The sequence below is a fragment of the Narcine bancroftii genome, chromosome 13, assembly GCF_036971445.1.
Source record: "Narcine bancroftii isolate sNarBan1 chromosome 13, sNarBan1.hap1, whole genome shotgun sequence".
NCBI classification, from domain to species: domain Eukaryota; kingdom Metazoa; phylum Chordata; class Chondrichthyes; order Torpediniformes; family Narcinidae; genus Narcine; species Narcine bancroftii.
In genome coordinates this window covers 13,809,699-13,832,961 of record NC_091481.1, presented here as the reverse complement: position 1 = coordinate 13,832,961, position 23,263 = coordinate 13,809,699, and the positions used below count along the sequence as shown (strand labels likewise).

General features: G+C 41.1%; 3 protein-coding genes across 9 annotated transcripts in view; all 3 read right to left on the bottom strand.

Moving 5' to 3' along the window:
- LOC138748222 (thymidine phosphorylase-like) overlaps positions 1 to 1,330 on the bottom strand; it is a 33,105-nt gene extending 31,775 nt beyond the window's left edge. For 3 of the 7 annotated variants that reach the window (XR_011347874.1, XR_011347875.1, XM_069908044.1), the window contains exon 1: positions 1,213 to 1,324. Coding sequence is in view for 5 of the 7 variants with exons in the window: in XM_069908044.1 (XP_069764145.1) it covers positions 1,213 to 1,309 (97 nt within the window). In the remaining 2 variants the exon portion in view is untranslated. Of the gene's footprint in view, positions 1 to 1,212 lie in introns of all 7 variants that reach the window. The other 4 variants (XM_069908047.1, XM_069908046.1, XM_069908048.1 and 1 more) reach the window with 3 other exon arrangements.
- A 7-nt stretch (positions 1,331 to 1,337) lies between these two features.
- tymp (thymidine phosphorylase) lies at positions 1,338 to 21,440 on the bottom strand. Its single transcript, XM_069908029.1, has 7 exons — positions 21,296 to 21,440; positions 18,924 to 19,126; positions 12,299 to 12,397; positions 9,000 to 9,129; positions 4,850 to 4,968; positions 3,857 to 4,019; positions 1,338 to 1,588 (listed from the first exon to the last, which is right to left on the bottom strand). Exons 1-7 carry the CDS (start codon positions 21,438 to 21,440, stop codon positions 1,356 to 1,358), a joined length of 1,092 nt encoding a protein of 363 aa, XP_069764130.1. The 3' UTR covers positions 1,338 to 1,355.
- guca1aa (guanylate cyclase activator 1Aa) overlaps positions 21,359 to 23,263 on the bottom strand; it is a 59,842-nt gene continuing 57,937 nt past the window's right edge. The window contains exon 4 of the mRNA XM_069908037.1: positions 21,359 to 21,446. Within this exon, the coding sequence (XP_069764138.1) occupies positions 21,406 to 21,446 (41 nt within the window). The 3' untranslated portion in view covers positions 21,359 to 21,405. The remainder of the gene's footprint in view (positions 21,447 to 23,263) is intronic.

Genomic DNA, 23,263 nt, shown 5'->3' with positions numbered 1-23,263 from the left:
GAAAACCCATGCAGACACGGGGAGAACCTACAAACTCCTTACAGACAGCGTTGGATTTGAACCCCAGTCCCAATACCTGGCGCTGTAACAGAATGTTGCTAACCATGCCATCCACATGCCAACTGTGCCACCCAGATTTTTTGTTTCAGATTTGTAGGATCTGCAGGCTTTTTTTTGCTTCAAATAGTGGAGACAGGGTCTTTCTTTGTTCTTAGCCACTGATTCTAACCATCTATCTTACTTCACTCTGAAAGTACCCCTATCTCCCATTGACCGAGTTAGTTACTCTATTATCTTTGACTATCTGTTAACTATGGGTGAGTGGGATGAATAACAATGCTGATAAATCCTGTAAAATACATTGCCCAATCCTTAGTTATCACTTTCAGGTCTTCTCTTTACCCAGATTCCAGATATATGACTCAGGAGTTCAAGTTGGTCAATGGAAGAAGGTAATCAATGTGATATGCACTTCGTGGTAACCCTGAGGCAAACTCTAAAACCCACATCACCCCCCCCCCCCCACAAACACTTCATATTGGGAGGAACCATCTCTCCATTTCATATTGGGAGGAACAGTGAGTTCCCTATAGCTTTCCCTTACAGAAGGTAGTGTGAGAAACAGAAGTACCTTCACAGATTTCGCTCGAGACAAAAATTGAGAACAAAGAACATTTATTGTACAACAGTGCAAAGTTGGGTGCTTCCCCTTACCATGGAAATACACACACATACTGGGGCTCACCCAGCTTCTATACAGTTCATTTCAGTGTAGAGATACCCCCCGCCCCCAACATTCTTCTGCCTCCTGGATTGGTTTGGCATTTGGTAATTCGTCTGCCTACGTGCAGTTTCTGTCAACATGGAAGACCATGGGGTATCCTGTCTGGGTCCCATCATGTCATTGTCCTTGTTCATGAATCTGCCTTTGTCCTTATTCACACCTCTCAACCCCCAGGACATACTAATTCTATATGCAGAACCTGCTAATTCTTTCTATCACCTATCACTATAAGACCTTTCTTCTATTGCATAACCCTTCCTCACACTCTTATCAGAATTCATCCCTATTCAGCACTTACTTAACTTCCTCTAGTCAGTCTATTATTCTTTATTTTATTCATTCTAATTTTACTTCCTATAATCCATTATCTCTCACAGTAGTTAGGCCAAGTCAACCTATTCATGTTCCACCTCAATGCAACATCATACCTTCTGCTTCAGCCTTCAGTTCTTCCTGTTTGATTGCACACCTCAGCACCTCTTCACCCTGGCACAGAGCCCTGGCCAAGTCCTTCCTATAATCCATTATCTCTCACAGTAGTTAGGCCAAGTCAACCTATTCATGTTCCACCTCAATGCAACATCATACCTTCTGCTTCAGCCTTCAGTTCTTCCTGTTTGATTGCACACCTCAGCACCTCTTCACCCTGGCACAGAGCCCTGGCCAAGTCAGGAGTCACCCCCTGTGCCACCAGCATGGCCTGGAACTTGCCCAGAGCACACCCATTCTGCAGTGCATTCTTGATGTCCTTCTCACCAGCTTTGAAGCTTCCAGCCTTCCCACACAAATGGAGCAGGTGGCCTCCTGTTGTGCACAGAAGGAAATGTCAGCATTCAGGCAATCTCATACGCAGGTGCACACTTGAAACCAAATGTGTGTGTGAGAGTGTGCAGTTGCTGACAGTTTTTTTTAAATTCATTTATGTGTGTTTTGGCATTTAAGTAAAGATGCATTTAAGGTGAGGGGGGATGGGGGGTTTAAAGAATGTTGCTTACACAGAGCTCCAGGCTGCCAGGAGTAGTGGTAAAAGCAGATATGATAGTAGCATTTAAGAGGCTTCTGGAGAGACATGTGAATGTGCAGGAAATAGAGGGATGTAGATCACGTGCAGGCAGAAGAGATTTAATTTAATCTAACATGTTCATCGCAGCCATCATGGATAGAGGACCTGTTCCTGCTCGGTTTTGTTCCATGTTCTATGATCAAGTTCTTCCTGGCCAGTTTCTGATCGGATGACTTTCTGATCACCTCAGTTTTGGTCATCTCTTTACAGGAAGGATGTAAAAACTATGGAGAGGGTATAGAGGAGATTTACCAGGATGTTGCCTGGACCAGAAAATAAGTCATACGAGGCAAGGTTAGCAGAACTGGGAATTTTCCCATTGGAGTGAAGAAGGATGAGAGGAGACTTGACAGAGGTCTACAAGATTCTGGGAGACATAGACAAGGTGGACAGAACAAACACTGCGGGACATCTGTACAAAGTGAAGGGAGGGAAGTTTAGGGGAGACATCAGCAGTGTATTTTTTTATATATACACAGAGAGTTGAGGATATCTGGTTGCCTTGCCAGGAGTGGTGGTGGAGGCTGAAAGGAGCATTTAAGAAACTCTTAACAGGCACATGGATGAAAGAAAAATTAGAGGGTGATGAGGTAGGAAGGGCTTAGTTTTTTTTTTAGTGGGAATATATAGGTCAGCCCAACATTGAGGGCCTGTACTGTGCTGTAAAGTTCCATGATCAATTTCAAAGACAACCACTCACATGATTCTGAAGTCACATGTATGGACAACATACATTCTTCCCAAGAGAAAAGCAGTTTTTGTGAGAATTCTGGTAATCACTCCACCACCAATCTGGCTTTACTAAATCTGGATTTACAATTTCAGTTTTATTAACTGCATGTTATATTTCACAATTGGCATGTTGAGATCTGAAATAATTTCTCCAGACCAATACACCAGGCCTCTGGATTATTAAATCAAGCCCTGCTGATAGTGTAATGTTGAGGCCCACCACATGCAATCTTGCCTGACCCAGGCTGTGCAGTTTTCTGACACATCATCAAGTACTCTGGGTCATGGAGATACTCAAAATGTCCATTGTTTCTCACTCAAAAAGCAAATGGGTGGGGATCTTCAACTGATTAGTCCCTCTGGAATTCATCAAGATTATGGACAGCTACATCAGCAAAATTATCAGAAAATGACATTAGCAAGGTGAGTACTGCCAGGCACTCTCCAGGCCTCTTTGGAGGTAAACAGAACTAGGCACTTTCTGAATCACATTGGAGGTGAGCAGAGCCAAGCACTCTCCACAGAGTTGGTGTCAGAACAAGTCTAATCAGGGGGCATTCGGGTAACCGCAGGGGGGCACAAACTGATGTTTGAAAACTCATTCAGCTGGGGAGGGCATCCCTGCCATGAATCATCTCTGTGTGCCGCCATCACACTTCCCCCTCCCTCCAACGTATATCACATGGATGCTAGTAACACTAGTGGGGTGTGAGTGGGCGGGGGGGGGGGTGCACAATAACTCATTTAGTGCTAGCCCTGACTTTCCGGGCCTTTTTGCAGGTGGACAGAGCCAGGCACTCTCCGGGCCTCATTGCATTGGTATTACACTTGTTCCACCCTTCCAAGTTGGGGATTTTGGGCACCACATCACAATGACCAATTCCTCACATCTGATCAATCTGGAACTTTGAAACTTCCCCTTGCTTCCAAGATACTCAATAAGGACCAAGGGTTTCCTGTGATACTCCTTCTCCAGTTATAAAACATAGCATTAGCAAAAGCTCATTCCCAAACTGAGCTTGAAATCGAACTAAATGTGGGTGGATCCATTGGAGTGAAAACATCTGAATGTGAGCAGCCAATTTAAAGATCCACAAACACTGAAATTGATTTAAGAATTTTTTTCCACAGAATGCTGTACACATTTTAAAGATGAGCAGAAACATGACTAATCTAAATCCACTACAGGAGAACGGTCCAAAGAGCTTTACTGTCTGCTTGGTCACCAAACTTCCCATCACTCACACACTCAGTCCGATTCTGGGCCAAGCACTCACCTAAGCAAGTGACCAGCTCCTCCAAATCCTTGGGCCCTTTGCCTTTCAGGCACTCAATGGACTCAATGACTTCCAGTGAATTCCCAATACGTTTGCCAATAGGATTGTCCATTCTGGAAATAGCAGCAACTGTCTGAATGCCCAAGCTATTTCCAACATATACCTGAAAGTTACCAAAGCATATATTAACCAGTTATTACGCCTCTCACCGCAGAGGAAGTGACATGTTCCCTTGATTGTGGAAAGATTTGTAGTTACAGAAGTTGTTTGGTATCTGTGCAGTGATGCATGGAGAGGAACAATATTCATTCAAGGAAACTTTGGGGTTTCCTTCAACATGAAGTGAACAACTCTGTGGTTCCTGACTGGATCTGCAAAATTTCTATCACTAGCAGGTATGGTATTGAAAATGGAGAAGCCAACTGCAACCAATGAGTCTTACAAGTTGTAAGCTTCAAACTTTGAGCTCTTCAGTTTCCATATTTTTACAAGTTCTCTGATATTGGGCTTGAAAGTGACTTCATGTGGATATAAATTTGTGCTTTCTTTCCCTTTCCTCTTTAGTTCTGTCTCCTCTAAGGTGGGAAGGAAATTGTAGGTCCATGTGGCCAGGTCAGATGTATCCTCCTCACTCTGATCTCCTTCCTGCAGTGTGGTGGAGGTTATTAAGGGTTCGGTGAGGAGGGTAAATACTCTGCCATTGGTGGACATGCCAACAATCCAATGCACTGTATTATTAAAATTGTCTAATACCAATTTGATTCTCCTCACATGAAAGCAGAGGCACCCAATTAATGACAGCATTATTTACCATTGTTTCCAGTCAGTGGCATCTTGATCACTTGATGCTTGCATCAGGTGAAAAACACAAAGAGGATTACTGCACTTTATCACGAATATGATGTTAGGAATATTGCACTTCACCAAATGTCAATGAAACATTTCACTGCATCAACTCAACCTGATGAGTGTGTATATCTCCTGCCAACTGACCAGGTATTCTGCCAGCTCTCTGGCTTCACTGATATTCTTGTACAAAGCGCCTTCCCCATATTTCACATCCAGAATGAGGGCGGCCAAGGATTCTGCACCTTTTTTCGATATTATGGAACCTGAAAAAAAAAAAAATCAGACAGTCCATGTTAACTAAGTCCTTTCACAGGAGAAAGGTGAGGGAATATTGCTGCCCACTGCAACTGCATTTGTTCCCTAAGGTCTACCCAACCTCTTGCTTGAATAAATTAAAAAATATAGTGTTGACTTTATTTCTTGAAATGTTTGAGGAAAGTTTAGTCAAACAGTATACAATAATGGCTGAAAGACATCACAGGACAGATAAATTTACTGCAGTAGACATCCGCACAAGAGGCTCAGAGGTACGGGGACTCGACTGCAGTTATAGCCAGCACTGGCACATTTGGAGTCATACCTTCACATCTGGGAGCCCCCCGCCCCCCCCACTGATGGTCTTAAAGAGAGTAACTGGGTAGATATGAGATTGTGATGAGCACCGGTGGGGGGGGGGGGGGGGGAGGGGGGGAGGGGTGTGGATGGTGCCTTTGGGGAAGTTGAGCAAACAGGAGAGACAAAGCCATGTTTACTTGGATGTGAAAGTTATAAGGCATTATGATTATAGATACAAATTAACAAAAAGGGTTGTCAGAGAGATAGGAACTTCTCCATGATTGCACAGTAGAAGACGGGAGGGTGAACAGCCAGCTGCATATTGGTACCAACAGTATAGGAAAAAAGCAGGATGAGGTCCTACAAGCTGAATTTAGGGAGCTAGAAGATAAATTAAGGAGTAAGGACCCAAAACTAATAATCTCAGGATTATTAATGGTGCCACGAACTAGTCAGAGTAGAAATAGCATAACAGGTAGAATGAATATGTGGCTTGAACAGTGGTACAGGGAGGAGGGTTTCAGTTTATTGAGGCATTGGAACCAGTTCTGGGGCAGATGGGACCAATACAAACCAGACGGTCCACATTTGGGCATATCTGGGATCAATATCCTAGGGAGATTGTTTGCTAGTGCTGTTGGGGAAGATTTAAACTTATGGGGCAAGGGAATGGGAACCTACAAAGAAAGAATGAGGAAGGTGGTACAGAGACCAAAGCTAGGGTTAGGAAAGAGCAAAAAGGAAAATAAAGGGCAGAAAAGTCAAAAGCAAAGGATGCAGAGATCACTAGATTCTAAAAGGACAAGGAGCATAAAGGCACTTTATCTGAATGCCCGTCGTATTAGAAACAAGGTTAGTGAACTTGAGACTGTGACAGATTATAGATATGTTTTTGGGAGATAAATTGGGGCAGGTTTTTTAGTGTAGGTCACATACAAACACTTCTCATTTGAAATACCGGAGCTCTGCTCAAGCTGGACAGGCTGGCTCCAAGAATCTTTGCAAAAGCTTTGGAGAGTGCCCAAGAGACTTCACTAATGGATTATTGTTTTGAAAAGCAACAGATGAAAGAACTCGGAGGAGTAGGTTCGGAGCCACAGGCTGACTGGGAGTGCTGCTTGCTGTTCTAAGAGGGTCATGAGGTTTTTGCAACCAGAGAGGGAATAAAACAGGCTTTTCTCTGAGAGAGAGAGAGAGAGAGAGAGAGAGAGAGAGAGAGATCACTTCTGCAGTTTTACAGTCAGCAGCAGCAACTGGGACTGGAACAGGACAAGCTAGAAAGCTTGTGGAAAAATCCCATTTGGAAGACAGGTTGTGAGTGCTTAGTTCAGCCTGGTCAAAGCCCTTGTGGTTCATGCAAAAGGAGAGGACTGGCTGCCTAATGTTTCACTTGAAATAAGGGAAACAAAAAGGAACTCTATGGTGACCTGAAAGAAAGAGGTTATCATCTGGAGAACTCTGAAGGGGAAAGCTTCTTTGGCAAGATACTGAAGTGGCTGATTAAAAGGAATCAGTTGTTTGTGTCCAGCGAACAACAAATTTCTCTCTGAAAACCAAGAAGAACCTTTCTGAGTGGTAACCATTTACCTTTCAACACCAAAGCCTGGTGAACTTAATAAATTTTAAATTCTGTGCACAGTATAAGAAGTGCCTGCAACCAGTAAACCTGGAGGAATGAGAAGTGAGATTGGAGAGCAAATCAAATAACTTTTCTGAACTTAAAAATAGAAGAGCAGATTATTATTTATTTAAAAGGTGAAAAACTGCAGCATGTTATTGTGCAGAAAGTCTTAGGAGTGTTTGTGTATGAATCTCAAAAACTTGGATTGCAGGTACAACAGGTTATTAAGAAGGCAAATGGAATGTGGGCCTTCATCTCTAGAGGAATTGAATTCAAGAACAGGGAGGTCATGCTGCAACTATACAAGGTACTGGTGAGGCTGCACCTGGAGGTCTGTGTGCAGTTCTGGTCTCCATTCTTGAGGAAGGAGATACTGGCCTTGGAGGCAGTCCAGTGGAGGTTCACCAGGTTGATCCTGGACATGAGGGGGTTGACCTATGAGGAGAGACTAAATCACCTGGGATTATACTCACTTGAATTCAGAAGAATGAGAGGTGATCTTATAGAAAGATATAAAATTATGAAAGGGATAGATTAGATAGAGGCAGGAAAACTGTTTTCACTGGTAGGTGAGAACAGAACTAGGGGACACAGCCTAAAGATTCAGGGAAGTAGATTTAACACGGAGATGAGGTAAAACTGTTTTTCCTATAGAGTAGTGAATCTGTGGAATTCTCTACCTAGGAAAGCAGTTGAGGTTACTTCATTAAACATGTTTAAGGTACAGATTTTTACATAAAAAAAGGAATTAAGGGATATGGGGAAAAGGCAGGTGGATGGAGTTGAGTCAATGATCAGATCAGCCATCATCTTATTGAATGGTGGAACAGCCTTGATGGGCCAGATGGCCTACTCCTGCTCCTATTTCTTATTTTTCTTTAAAACTGTTGTATTTAGAACATAAAAACATAAGGTCAACAAACATGGTGGCTTGTTGCTGCTGTGGCCCCTACACACACACACAAAAGCCCACTAAATTTAAAGTTTGAGTGTTTGAAAAGTCTGGATTCTTAGTGGTTCGGATTTCTGGCATCCAGATTTTTTGACTTCTACTGTAAATCCATTTTAAGGGTAACTCTGAAACTGGGACTAAATTGAATTAGAAAAGATGACTAATCTATGTGAATGCAACATTTATAGTCCAGGGAAATAAAAATTCAGCTCTTTCAAAAGGAAAGGGATTTTTATTTGGAAAAGGAAACTAGAGAGAAGGAAGCAGCTATTAGAAACTCTTGCAGATCCAGCTCATTGACAACTCTTGTTCCCATAAAAAAGTGGCTTGATAGATTCCATCAAATGATTCTGTTCTTAAGATAGGCAATGATGGGTCCACTCAGACAGGGCAAGTACAGTGAAGGAGAAGGAAACTGCAGCTTTTTGGAGCAGTGTTTCTGAGTTTTTTTTTTAATTTAGAGAGCTCAGTGTGGAACCACCTTTCCCAGTTACATGCCACAGCAAACACACTGTGTACCCATCAGTGATTCACACCCCTCATGAGATTGTCCATCAATCAGCTGGCAGGGGTGTAAATTGGGCGGCACAGACTCATGGGCTAAAATGGCCTTTTACTGTGCTGTACGTCTAAATTTTTTTTAATTAAAAAAACTCGTCGGTGATCCAGCAACTTCCATCGGTGCTCCACTAACCAGCTGCTTGAGTTCCACTAACTCACTGCCAGTGATTCACTCACCTGGTCTGAGAGCTATCTTAATCCTTTGTCAGAGATTCATTAATCTGCTGTCAGCCATCAAGTGGACATCTACCTGAGATGCATTAATCTTGTCAATGATCCACTGAAATGTTATAATTGATTCACTAGCCTCTGTAATTAATTCAGCACTCATTGTCAGAGGTCACTAATCGGCTGTCATTGATCAACCAATGCACTGTCAGAGATGCCACTTAACCACCACCAGTGATCCACTATCCTGACTTCAGTGATCTGTTAATCCTCTGTGAAAGTTCTATTAATCAACTAATCTGCTGTCATCCATAAACTTGCCACTGGTGACCCACAATCCACTTTATAGTCCAGTCAAGTTGTTAGGATTTCATTAAGAAACCAATCGCAAAGTTTCAACATTGGAGATCTTCCATAAGCCAGTTGTTGCTACTTACCTGCGATTAGAGGCAGGCAGTCCACTGTTGATGTTACATCCCTGATTGCGTATAACTTCTTATCGGCCGGGACTAAATTTGCTGTTTGCCCAACAATGCAACATCCAACCGTAGCCAAGATCTGCTTTATCTGAAGAACAAGATACCGAGCAATTACTCAGATTCCAATTCTCTGCCTCAAACACAGGCTGTAACAGGTGTCTGGCCCGAGAGATAGACACACTGAGAGCTAGGATCCATACTGTATGATAAAGATGCACCTTATTTCTTAACTGCAGAAAGTTACTCGTTATTCAGGATAAGAATTACACTAACTGATCTAACCAGACTGAACAATGCTCATAAAACCATATAACAATTATAGCATAGAATCAGTCCAACTAGGCCCTTCTAGTCCATGCTGAACACTTTCTCCCACCTAACCCCACTGACCTACACTCAACCCATAATCCTCCATTCTTTTCCCAGCCATATACATATACAACTTCACCTTAAATGTTAATATCGAGCCTGCCTCCGTCATTTCGTCTTGAAGCTTGTTCCACACACCCACCACTCTCTGAGTAAAGAGTTCCCCCTTGTGTTTTCTCTAAACTTTGCCCCCTTAATTCTCAGCTCATGTCCTCTTGTTTATATCTCCCCCTTTCTTAGAGGAGAAAGCCTCTCCACATCCACTCTATCTATATATACCCCTAATAATTTTAAATACCTCAATCAAATCCCTCTCAACCCTCTACACTCCAAAGAAGAAAGACCTAACTTATTTAACCTTTCCCTATAACCTAGGCCTTGTAACCCCAGCAACATTCTGGTAAATGTTCTCTGCACTCTCTCCAAATTGTTGATATCTTTTCTATACTTTGGTGACCAAAACTGCACACAATACTTTAAATTGGCCTCACCAATGCCTTTTCATTTTAACACAACATCCCACCTCCTATACTCAATGTTCCGATTTATAAAGACCAACATACCATAAGCTTTCTTTACCACCCTATCCACATGTGCCTTCACTTTCAGGGAACTATGTACCATTATTTCTCGATCCCTCTGCTCTACTGCACTCTTCAATGCCCGACCATTCGCCATGTCCTATTTTGATTAGCTCTACCAACATGTAACACCTCACATTTATCTGCATTAAACTCCATCTTTCAGCCCACTCTTTTAACTGGCCGAAATCCCTCTGCAAGCTTTGAAACCCTTCTTCACCATCCACAGCTCCGCCCATCTTAGTATCATCTGAATACTTACACCCCATCATCCAGATCATTAATGTATATAACAAACAATATTGAACCCTGAGGCACACCACTAGTCACTGGCTTCCAATGTGACAGTTATCTACCACTACTCTCTGGCATCTCCCATTCAACCATTGTTGAATCCATTTTACTACTTCTATGTTAATACCTAATGATTGAACCTTCCTAACTAACCTTCCCTGAGGAACCTTCCAACTTACACAGTGATCAGTTGTTCAATAAGATAACTCAGTGGACCAGTGACAGTGGTTAACTAAACGCTGTTACTGGCACTGTCTGTAAGGAGTTTGTACGTTCTCCCCATTCTGCATAGGTTTCCTCTGGATGCTCTGGTTTCCTCCCACCTTTTAAAAGAAAAGTACGAGTGTTGTAGGTTAAATGGTAGTATTTGGGTGGCTCAGGCTCGTTACTGTGCTGAATGTTTACATTTAAAAATTTAAATTTAAAATTTCCTCTCAACTGGATATATTAAAGATCAGTGAATCCTTCCACATCAGATGATGTAATTGGCAAGTCACAAACAGCTCAGTTTCCCCAGAACTGACAGTCCTTTAGCTTGAAGATTTTTGACGATAGCAAGGTGGAGAATCTAGACCACCTGCTGATAATCGGTCTATTATTTTCCTCAAGAGGAATAAAACTCCTGGAAGGATGGCTTGTACTTTGGGATTACATCAGCCCAGAAGAGCTGGATGTGCAATGGGCAGCATAATCAGAATCCTTTCACTTACACCCACAAGCAAAAAAGAATGGAAATTGGTGTCAAAATTCTGTCCAAAGTGGGGAGGGAGAAAAATGAAAAAAGCAGGTATGTTTTTTGATTAGATTAAGCTTTGACTATGCATGTAATTTGAATACATGTGTCAATAAAATAAAATTAAAGAAAAATTCAGCCCAAAGGCATAGTTAATCAAATTGAGTTTGTCCAAAGCTGCTGATCTACCCACACCAGATTGACAATGTATGTTAGGAAGCTCACTCACCACATGTACCATATGGAATATAATCATCCAAGACATTGATGGTACACAAGTTAAAATGTATTCAAGACAAGGATTATTATTTAATCTGATCGGAACTAACTTATAACTAACAAATAACTGCTGTTTATTCAAAATGAGAGTTACTGTCCAGCTATATTATATAGGATAAGCATTATTCTTTGTATAACTGACTGGAGATGTTTTTGAGGTTAGAGTTCAAGACTGTGCAATTGTACAGATGAAATTTGTAACAAAGATAATTAATTAATTAATGGATTGCTGCTTCTTCTGAGTAAGGATTATTCACTATGTATTACAGAGTCACAGCTCAGTTCAAATAATTCCCCAAAATCAAATTATACCCATTGTCACATCTCATTATGTTTATGTTTCATTCATATTTACAATTCCATTTATAGATACTTTGGATTTCAGTATATAGGTCACTGAATACTGAAGCCAGAAAATTGTCAAGAAATCTGGCCAATTGGTTTTAAAGATCAAACAGGTGATTGGAGGCCTCCAAGAAATGTGCCATGCTATCCGACACAGTTTGGCCTACATTAGGGTATTATTCTGGAACACAATCCTCTTTTGATTCAGGGATGGAAACTTTGAGAGTGACACAGCATTGATGCAGAGAGTCCAAGATCAGCACAGGATCACGACCTTCTCGGGGAATTGCTATTGCTTGGGATAAACAATTATGAACACAGAAGGCATGGGTTTTATTTGAAACCACAAGATAATTTGCAGGAAGTTGACACCTGGTGTTTATTGTTCATGAATAATTGCCGATGCAGTATGCTGGGCTGTCTCAAAGTTTAGTTTCACAGTAATCCCTGCGTGAATTATCTACCAGATATCTTTCACCAACTATCCTTGTATTTTCTATAATAATCATCACCCACATATTGATCATTCAGAAAGATTATGCTGAGTGCTTCTAAAGAGACCTCATAATTCTCTTGAACATATTCTCCATTACTGATGTCAAATGACCCGACAAGAATATGGTAGCAAACGTCTAAATTCAGCAAATATTCCTTACCTCCTCTGGGCTCTTGTTAATGTTGAATCCTGGGATAGATTCCAGTTTGTCCAGTGTGCCTCCAGTGTGTCCCAGTCCCCTGCCACTAATCATTGGAACCTGCAGGGCAGCAATTTTCATTGCTCATTAAGATTTGCACTTCACAAGCATTGATCACAACCTTGAAATGGCAAATACACCAAAATTACTGTCATAATGAAGAAAACTCAGCAAAATTTATACGTAAATTAAGCTAAAAAAGTTAATATTGGAGAAATTAATGATGCCGAAAGATAGGATGACCTTCATTGTGGGGTCTTGAAGGAGATACTGGCAAAGATGTTGCACCAGTTCTCAACTTTTATAATTCCACAGATATAACTCCACTATTTATAAAGAGGAGGGAAAGAGACACCTAGGAACAATGGACCATTCAGCCTAATATCTCAAGAAGGAAAGATACTATTGTTCAGAAAGGACCTTGGAAAGTAACAATAAGATTGGGCAGATTCAACTTCTATCTACGAAAAGGCGAATCTGCTATTATTTCTTGGTGTTCAACTGACGGAAAAGATAAGGGGAATCTCTAGCTGTGGTATAGCTGTATTTTCAGAAGTCTTCAATTTGGTACCACTTTGGCAATTACAAAATTAAAGTGCATGGTATTGGCAATAATAAACTGCCACAGATTAAGGATTAGATGAGGAATAGAAGACAGCATAGTAATGCAGGAGGTATATTTAGGTTGAGATGTTGCAATGATAAAGTGCCACAGTGATTAGTGCTGGGTTCTATCTGTTCCCACTCTGTATTCATGATTAGGAAGGGAGGATCAAATACTGTATAAGGGCAAAGATATGCCACATGGAATATTTACAATTTTAGACATTCAGCACAGTAACATTACCTTTGGGCCCATGATCTCCATGCCTTCCAATTAGTCTCAATTGATCAACAAACTCCCGGTAAGTTTTGAACAGTGGAAGGAAACTGGAGCACCCAAAGGAAACTCACACAGACATGGGGAGAACATACAAACTCCTTACAGACAGCATGGGATTCAAATCCTGGTACCTAATGCTGGCGCTGTAATAACGTTATGCTAACCACTACACTGACAGTACCACCCAGCTCTGCGTCTTCATTATGGTCTTTAAACAGCCATTTCATTCCGGGATGTTATTCCCTTTTTTCTGGAACACATGCTGTGTAAAAAGCATGAATCCAGAATGGGGATGCCATTCCAGACCTGTCTTTCTTTCACCAAGGCACCTTGTAAAATCCCTGAACTGCCTTCAGAGTAAAATGCACTTCTGGCATTCTGGTACCACTTTGGGTCATGATGTGTATTGTATACCATAATTTTTTAGTGCCACCTGCTTAATCCCGCGGTCCACTGTCCTGCTCTGCCCTGGAAGTCTGCTGCCTGCTCTCTGTTGCTGTGGGCGACTAACCTGAATCTTAACCCTAACCTGAACCCTAACCCACACTAGGTCTGCCAGATTGTGAGCAAGCTGGTCTGTGGGTTTGACCTCAGTTTCAATAGTCTGAAGCTTGCTTCCCTGCTCCCCAACCAACAGCCCACCACCAGCCCTCAACGATAGTAGCAGTGATTAGTAAGAAATTACTTAAGGTGGTATGCGAGAGGGGCTTACAGCTACCAAACTTTAAGAATTATTATAGAGCAGCACAAACATGGGAATTCACCAGTACTACACCATCTGCTCAACATTTGGAAGAAGATTCACGTAGAAAGGAAAAAAAAACAAATGATCAACTACCAAAATTAATATTGACGCAAAATCAACTAATCCCCTTCACAATAGATAACCTTTCCTTTTAGAGAATAGGAGAGGAAAGGGATCAAAAGAATAGAAAATTGGTTTTCAGGAAATAAATTATTATCTTTTGAACAAATGAAGTGCAAAAATGGTATAACTCACGGTACAATGTTTGCATACCACCAATTGAAAACCTACTTGAAGGACAAATTGGGAAGCAGGCTGAGGTTACCAGAGGAAGAAATTTTGAATATGTGATTACAGACACAATGATAATTAAAAGATTTATAACAAACATGTACATCAAACTGGAAGAGAAAGAGAACGAGGAAACAAGCTGTAAATCCAAACAAAAATGGGAACAAGATCTAAACATAAAGATAAAGAATGAAACATGGGAAAAGCTATCCTCTGGAACTATGAGAAACACAATAAACACAAGGTTACGCATGATACAATATAATTGGTTACACAGGCTATACACCACGTACCAAAAGTTAAATAACACATCCCAAAAGTTAAATAAATGGGACCCAACAGTATCAGATAGATGTTTTCGCTGTAAGGAGGAAACGGGTACAATAGTACATGCAATTTGGGCATGTGAGAAAGTGGAAAAGTTTTGGGAAGATCTAAATCAGGTATTAAATAAAATCACAAAAAGCAACATACCAAAAAATCCAGAGATCTTTCTTCTAAGTAATATAAGAAGTAAAGAACTTGGACTCAATTTGGATAGAGCTCAAAAAAGATTTATTATGATAGCCTTAGCTGCAGCAAAAAAATGTATTATGCCAACCTGGAAATCAGAAGATAGCTTGAGAATACACCAATGGTACATAGAAATGAATAAATGTATTCCATTGGAAAAAATAACATATAATTTAAGAAATAACATCACAGTATTTGAACAAATTTGGGAACCGTACATGGAACACAACAGAGAAGTCCTACCGCAGACCTCCACCACCTAAAATGACAGAAGGAGAAGACGAAATGAACTGACCCAGTATGTAAAAGTAGATGACACAATTTTCTTGTTTATTTTCATTGTGTGAGGACACTGTTAAATGGGTTTAATGTATCATATATGTTGAAAGTTGAGTGGGTGGGGAGGGGGCAGTGAAGGAGGGAGGGAAGGGGAGAAAATGACACTGTGTATATTCAAGAGGGAAATGTTTGTGTGTATCTTGGTCAGTATGGTTCATAGTGTGAAAAATAATTTAAAAAGGTGGTATACGAGTGGAAAATGTTTGAAATCCACTTCTATAGATCAATACTTGCAGAGATTTTCCCACGTTCTTTCATAAATTGTTGTAATGGAGGATTTAGACCAGCTTATGCAAGAAGGGATGCAGTTAAATCAGAAGACATAATATAAATTCCACCATGGGGCCCAGGGATGCAGTTGAATCAGAGGACATAATCTAATTTACACCATGAGGCCCAGGATGCATATGAATCATTAGACATTATCTAATTTCCACCATGAGGCCCAGAGATGCAGTTGCCTTTTGTTGGTCGCAGACTGTCAGGAGACCTTGAAGATAATTAAATCATTTATTCAAAGAGATAAGCTATGAGTAAACGATTTTTGGGTAATATAAGCCATGGTCCCACTGCTGAAGTTTGAGACTCTCTGAGAGGTGGCAACATCTCTCAGCAAGAAGAAGAACTTCTAGATTCCAACCAATGTCCCAGTCAGGGGAGGTGGAGAAGCTGCTACCGGCACCCCGACAACCTACTACAAGTGTGCGGTCGTTGCCTCGCTTCGGCAGTTGGGACCAGTCCAGGCGTTGATAAGTATAATTGGGAAGGGGTTGCATATTGTAGTTTGAAATCAGCTTTAGAGTTAGTAATAAAGATGTGTATGAACTGAAGTGCTCTCGGCGTGTGACTCTGCTTTCTTTTGGTAGCTCGAACACTGTGACCAATCTAAAACGAACAAAGTGAGAGGTACAAGTTTACCCAGAACAATTGTGGGCTTATGTTTTATTCCCACTATGATTTTCCCATGCTCTTATATTAATTGTTATGTGTTAATAAAAAGTAAAGTTTGATAGCAAACCCCTTGTGAACAGACTTGTCTCTTGTGGACCTGACATTTTCTCCGCACAACAATGACCAATAAGGGGACCAACAGCAGTACTGTCAACATTATTCACTATCTTTAACCTAATTTCAACCTGGCATACAAGATCAGGGGAATATTTTTGAGCCATTTTTTTGGGAAAAACAAGTGGGTCTAACATGCCATCAAATATGGTCTGTTATATGTGACACTAGATGCATATGCCAACACTGTTGAGTTACACGTCCCGTCCCTTTTGTTTGCTGAATGCCAGCTTCTTGTGTAAAAAGACGCACTGACCCAGAAAAATGCCAGCTTTGTTCATTTCACTGTGAACGACCAATGCCGGCATATTGGAGGGTCTTCATTACAGAAATATCATGGGATTGGTGTATAAAAAAACATACATGGAGTTGTGACAGCACAAAACAGTACTGCCCCCCCCCCCCCCCACCCCAACAATGAGGAGCTCTCTTGTTTATCAGTTCTCGTTTCATACTGGCCTCAGGGTTTCAATCTTGCAGCTCGTATGAAGTTTGATTGCTTATTTGCACAATGATCTCATTCAGAGGCCAGAGAGAGTGCTGCCAATGAGACAGAGCTGAGTCCAGTCTGTGCTTGGATTGCCAATATTTTTTTCAGGCAATTTGAGAGGATGATGAAACCTCAAACGTAAATGTTAACTCTTCCTCTCTTCATAGATGCAGCTTAACCCATTGAGTATTTCCAGCATTATCTGATTTTAGATTTCTCGTACTTAGTTCTGCATTATTTTCTGCTGAGCTAATATTTTCTCCTTTTTCTTTAACACCTTCTAGTAATTATTTTCTCTCTTCACTGACGGAAAGCCTCTCACTGCAAACTGGGGTGTGACTTATCAGAAACCTGTTCCTGGCTTCACCTTCACTCCCACTGAGGGAATCTTTGTATTTGTTTTCCTCTACTCCAGAAATACAGAAGAGATAATTGCTCCATCTTCTGAGAATCCTGGCCCATTATCTTACTCCATTGCTCCCACTGCACACCAGCACATTCATAGCTGGTATCCAGGCCCTGCTGCGCCCTTCCACACATTGACCCTTGCTTTATAACTACTCCACGTGTTTCTCTTAGAATTTTCTTTATTTTTATTTTATTTAAAAAACGGTAGAAGCCAATTCCGACCATTGAGATCCGTGCTGCTCATTTACATCCAATTTCCCGACAACCCCACACATTTTTGGAGGGTGGGAGGAAACCAGAGAACTCAGGGAAAATGCATGCAGGGAGGGCATGGGGAGAATGAACAAACTCCTTACAGATTTCACTGGGTTCGAACCTGGGTTGATGATGCTGTAATAGCGTTGCACTAGAATCTTACCTGTGTCTTTATTAACATGTTTGGACTCCCATTCAGATGTTGATAAGAGAAATTCAGTCAAAATTGTTCAATGTCCCCCTTCTTGGATTTCCTTTGAACAAGATAGAGACTATTCCCAAACCTACCTTTCTGCTCTCTCCTTCGCTATTTGCACCACATCTACTCCTCCTGTTCCTCTTTTCAATTCTGAATTCCTGTTACATTCTATCTATTGTATTCTATCACATCACATTCTCCAAGGTCAGAGACCCACTTCTAGCCATAAAACTGACCACATTCCCCCATCAGTTTAGTTGATATTATGAACAGAGCTCTCTCCTCTGGTGTTACTGTAGTTCTTTCCTCTTCCTCTCAAACTGCATATTAATAACTCAGTAGTCGAGAGAGAAGAGAGCACCAAATTCCTTGGAGAACACTTATCAACTTAACCTGGACACACCTTTCCCCAATTGTCAGGAAGACGCAACAGTGACTGCACCTCCTGAGAAGACTGAAGCAGGCAAGGCGACCAGCTGCTATCATGTCAACTTTCTACAGGAGCTCTATCGAGAGCGTCCTGGCCGGCTGCGTCACAGTGGGGTACGTTGCTGTACAGAAATGGATCCTAGGTCAATCCACAGGACCACAAGAGTGGCAGAGAATCGTTGCCTAAAGTGAGCATGCAAAATCATTGAGGACCCTTATCACCCTGCACACAGCATCTTTCAGTTACTGCCATCAGAGAAGAGATACAGGAGGATCAGAGCCAGCACTACTAGGCTGAGCAACAGCTTCTTCCCTAGGGCAGTGAGACTGATGAACAACGAAATGAATTGCTTACACTAACCCTATGAGACACAACTATTTATTAAATAATATTCATTTAAATAAATATTATTCTGCATCTGTATCACTTGTCTGCGTGTGTCTTATGTCTGGTTGTGTGTTTGCCAAGGAATGGAGAGTGCTGTTTCGTCAGGTTATACTTGTGCAATGATGATAAATAAACTTGAACTTGCAAGCCATCCTTTCTTGCCAAAGCTTTAACCTTGACTTTGAAAACAACTAGCCATCTCTACCAGTACTTTTCACTCCAAAGTCATTGTATGTTTTTATTGCCTCCCTGAACAGGCACCAACCTTGTAACAAGCACCCTTGTTCTTTTTCAACTAGCTCTCTGGCCCACCACAAAATTGCAAAGGCTCTTACAAATGACATTGCCTGAGATGGTGACTGAACTACATTGCTGTCCTCACCCTGCCTAACTTCTCTCCTGCCTTTGATGCAATTAATGACTCAAGCCTCCACCTTTCCTATGGTCCAGCTGAAACAACACTCCATCCCTCTCATCTATCAGCCTCCCTCCCTCCCATCTTCTACCCTCTTTGATCTTTAGCCTATCTATAATTCTGCTCCCGTTATTCTAATGAGGTCAACAAGCAGTGTCCCCCTTACCTTGCAACCACAGGCAGCCAACGCTGGTGACAAAACAAGGCTGACTTTGTCGCCAACTCCTCCTGTGGAATGTTTGTCAACTATGACGCTGGACCACTCCTTTGGCCATTCCAGGACAGCACCAGACAGTTTCATCTCTTGGGTCAAGTTCACTGCCTCCTCCTGTGTCATCCCCTGTAGGCAAATTGCCATTAGCATGGCACCTGTCAAAGAGAATTATGGGTACAATTTAAAGTTAATCTAATCAACTCAGTATAATTATGGCTCATCATTTCACTTGGGATTGTGCAGCATCAAGTTCAACGTCATGACCACAGGACTATCAAAGGTTACAGATGAGCTCTGGTCAGCATGCACTGAGTTCCGGAAAACACTCTAATACTAGGCTACAGTTATTCAGAACAATTTGATCTGGAATTAATGGAAAAGGAAGAAATATAAAGTGAAAGTGTGTCTATTTAGTTTGTGAACATTGAATATTTTAAATTGAAATCACATATTGTGTGTTAGTGTACATTTAAAATTGTGTACTACTGAATTTGTGAAGGTAAGTTGTTGTATGTTATTGCATAAGAGATTATTACATATTGGGGTGTTTGTGTAATCTCTTTTATTGCAATAATGCATCAAGGTTTAGTGCAAAGTCTTGAAGCTTTGTCCACAAGATTTTATTCTACAATGGTGGTGTAGTGAACTGGGATTCACTAGAGGTGTCCTGTACTGATGACTGGTCCTGCCTCCCAGCCCCTCCCCCCGGGGGCCTGCATATAACCCTGGTTTCCCACCTAAACCCTGAACCCCTCTGAAGCCTATTCATGAACCCTATCTGTGTTGTAAGCTAATCAAAGTGTTAGTTCTCCCTCCAGTCGAGTGAGCTTTTATCTACGCTAAAGATGGATTTGTATTAATGAAGGCTGGGATTATCGATTCTGAGGCCGATGTAAATTTCTCGATCCTAGTTAACAGCAGGCTCTGATCACAGCTGATTTGCTCCCGTGTAGAATCCGCAGAATTTTGCTGCTTAATTATCGATCGACATGAATAAATACATTTAGCTATTTTGTTTAATTCAGACTTTTTGAATGTTTTGCAAGTTTTCTTCAGTTTAATGTAATCCTATCAATTTGCACAGGGTGTCTTTGGCTGCACTAATCAAACCCACCCCCTTCAATAACTACCAACTTTTCACACTTCCAAATTTATTCTCAGATCTTCAAGAACTGAAATTGGAGCCTAAAAGGCCATTGATATTTAATTTAACAAACCGCACATTTCCAGATTCTTATTGTGTAATTGTGTAGTATTACATTGATGAGGGGTCAAGTCTGAAACATCAGATATGTATCTTTATCTTTGCTACATAAAGTACACTGTTTGACCTGCTGAGTTTCTCCAGCAACGTTTTTACTTCAATCACTGCATCTGCAGATTTTCATGTTTTACTTCAGTTGTGTAATATTGAACCTTAAATAAATTTATAATCTGATTGACCATGATCCCCAAATAGTTTGTATTTACAGAGCCACTGGATAAGAAATTTATTTTCAATTTCAGACCCTTAACCTAATAAACTTAATTCAGATGATAACTCTGCAGCATGTGCAATGATGTAATCATTCTAGTTATGAACCAAGATTCTCTTCTGTTTCAAGACCCCCTCCAAGTATTTAGCGAGAAGCCTTGGTTTTATGGCTCTCTCAAAGTAAATATCTGGTAGCTGATCCAATTGGCTACTGACCGTGTGCGAGTCAGAGCAATTAATGTCACGGGTGAGTCAGCAATGGGTTGCATTCTTGGTGAAAGTTCCTCACTGAAATACCCTACACAGATAAATTATTTCCTCTGCTGGAGGATGCATAAAGCTTGGTCATTCAGATTCAAGCCAGAAGTTACTTTGGTTCACAAAGTAAAAAAAAAAAATCAGAATTCTCTGCCCAACAAAGCTGAGTTTCATTAAGAGGAGTGAAATTGTGTCTATGAGTTTCTTTTGGGTGAGGGGATCAAGGAATATGAAGCCAAATCAATGGAGAAAAGTTGAAAATTTTGAATTTTGATTGAATTGCCAAACTGAAAAGGTCTGAGCAGATAATGGTCTCTTTTTTTGAGGGGCAGAATGGCCTCCTAATGTCCCATAATCAAGCCACCAAATAGTGTTTATTCAATTCTACCACTTCCAAGCCATGGATTCTAATATGGATTAGAGTCTAGCTATTTTCTTGGTTCAGAATTAATTAAGTCAGGGCTGGAATACACTATTCCATTTAGCTCAATACTAAATTGATGAGGTCCTATGTTGTCTGGTAATCACTTGTCTCATTATTACATACTCTAGACAATTGATAAAGAAGTAAAAGACTGTGTGGTGGTAATACCAATCTGGCAATCTTGGATGCTTTGGTTTGTTACACCTTGAACAAAGTAATTGATTTCTTCTGCACTCAAAGACTGCTTGTCCCGCTTCTTCCGAATCATTTCCGAAATATTAACGTGTGCTGAGTTGGTGCACATTTCCTCCATTCTCACCTGAAAAGGAAAGTAGGTCAACGTATTGATGAAAAGAAATACTAATCTCAATGTGTCTGTTTTCATAAACACACATGTTGCTTCATTTCTTTTGATCGCAAATGTAACTCCACCCATTTGTTCCCTGTTAAATTGTTCCACCACTAACCTGTTGAGGATACTCATTTATAGTTGGATTGTCTTCTCGGTTTAATAAAATCATCTCAATGTTATCAGTCTTGACACAATAGCCCACAGACAAAGCTCTGAACACACAATGAACACAGCTTTGTGAGGGGGTCAACAGAGGCAGAAATTTTACTTTTAAAAGCTTCGATTACATATAAACAAAAACATTGGGGCAATTTTCTTTGTTACTGAAATTAATTTAAACCCAGAACAAGCTCTGGCATGGATATTCCACACAGCAGTTGTCAAGCGTGTGGTCTATTTCAATCAATCCTTTCTTTTGGTGGTTAGTACACAAAGGTGTTGCAGGAACTCAGCAGGTCCTGCAGTGTCCAGAGGAGGCAAAGAATATAACCAACAGTTCAGGCCTGAGCCTTCCATCAAGGTAAAAGGAAAAAGGTGGGGAGACGAATGAAGAAGGGACAGGGGGAAGAGCATAGACCAACAGCCAAGAGACCAAGGTGGAAATGGATACAAGGGCAGGAAAGAAAAGTTGAGAATTGATCGGGGGAAGGGTTATGTAGCTCTGTAAATGTAGAGCTGGAAAAAAGGAGACATAGGGATAGGGAACTGGAGAGATGGGGTGGGGTCTAATGGAAACTGGAGAAGGCAATGCGAATGCCACATGGTTGGAGGGTGAACAGACAGAATGAGATTTGCTCCTCCAATATGCAGGTGGCTTCAGTCCAGCAGTGGATAACAAACAGCCAGAATGGAGCGGGGAATTGAAATGGGCTGCGACTGGGGATCCCCACTATTGCAGTGGACAAAGTGAAAATGTTGAATGAAATGATCTCTAAGTTTGTGTCCAGTCTCTCTGATGTAGAGAGGGCCCCAACGAGAGCACTGGCTTCAGTCGATGATCCCTGCTGATTCACAAATGAAGTGTTGCTTCACTTGGAAAGACTGTTTGGGGCCTCAAATGGTGGTGAGGGAGGAGGTCTGGGTGCAAGTGTAGATGCTGATAGACCTTCGTCAGCACTTTTGTACCATCACAGCATCTGCAGTTTCTTGTTTCACTCCATTCTTTTGGCGGAGGCTCTTTGAAAGAGCTGATATTTCCAATTTTTCACTTTCACCTTATTAAATTATCCGCAGAAATGTCCAAAGAAACATGAGAATGAAGGGCAATCTGAACTTTAGGAATTGTTCCTTCAAGTAGCCACCAGGGCCTGGAACCTTTCACATTCTTTATATCTACAGGACACAGACACCTCTGGGCCTCAACTTTATCGTGACATGGGACTTCCATAGATGAGTAGTAAACAATTATTTCTCTAAAAAAGTTCAGCTTTCATTTGACATCTGTCCTGGATCTATTTAGTGATCCATGCTTGTTTGATTGCTGATACTAGCATTGCTACATATCAATCTGCCAGGGTTTTATTAGGGTTATGATGTGGGAGAGTGGATGGGTTCAAAAGTGATAGGTTTACTGCTCCTCCATATTTAGAAATTCTTACTTTTTCTTATGTTCCAGAATCTGACAGTGAAAAAGTCAATAGAAATTGTCCTACCTACCTATATACTTGTTAGCAGCACGCCACATGTATACAGTGATATTATTACCACAGCTGAATCCTCGAATGACAATGATGGTGCTGTAGGTGTGAGATACCAACTTACTCATAATATAAGTTCACTGCTTA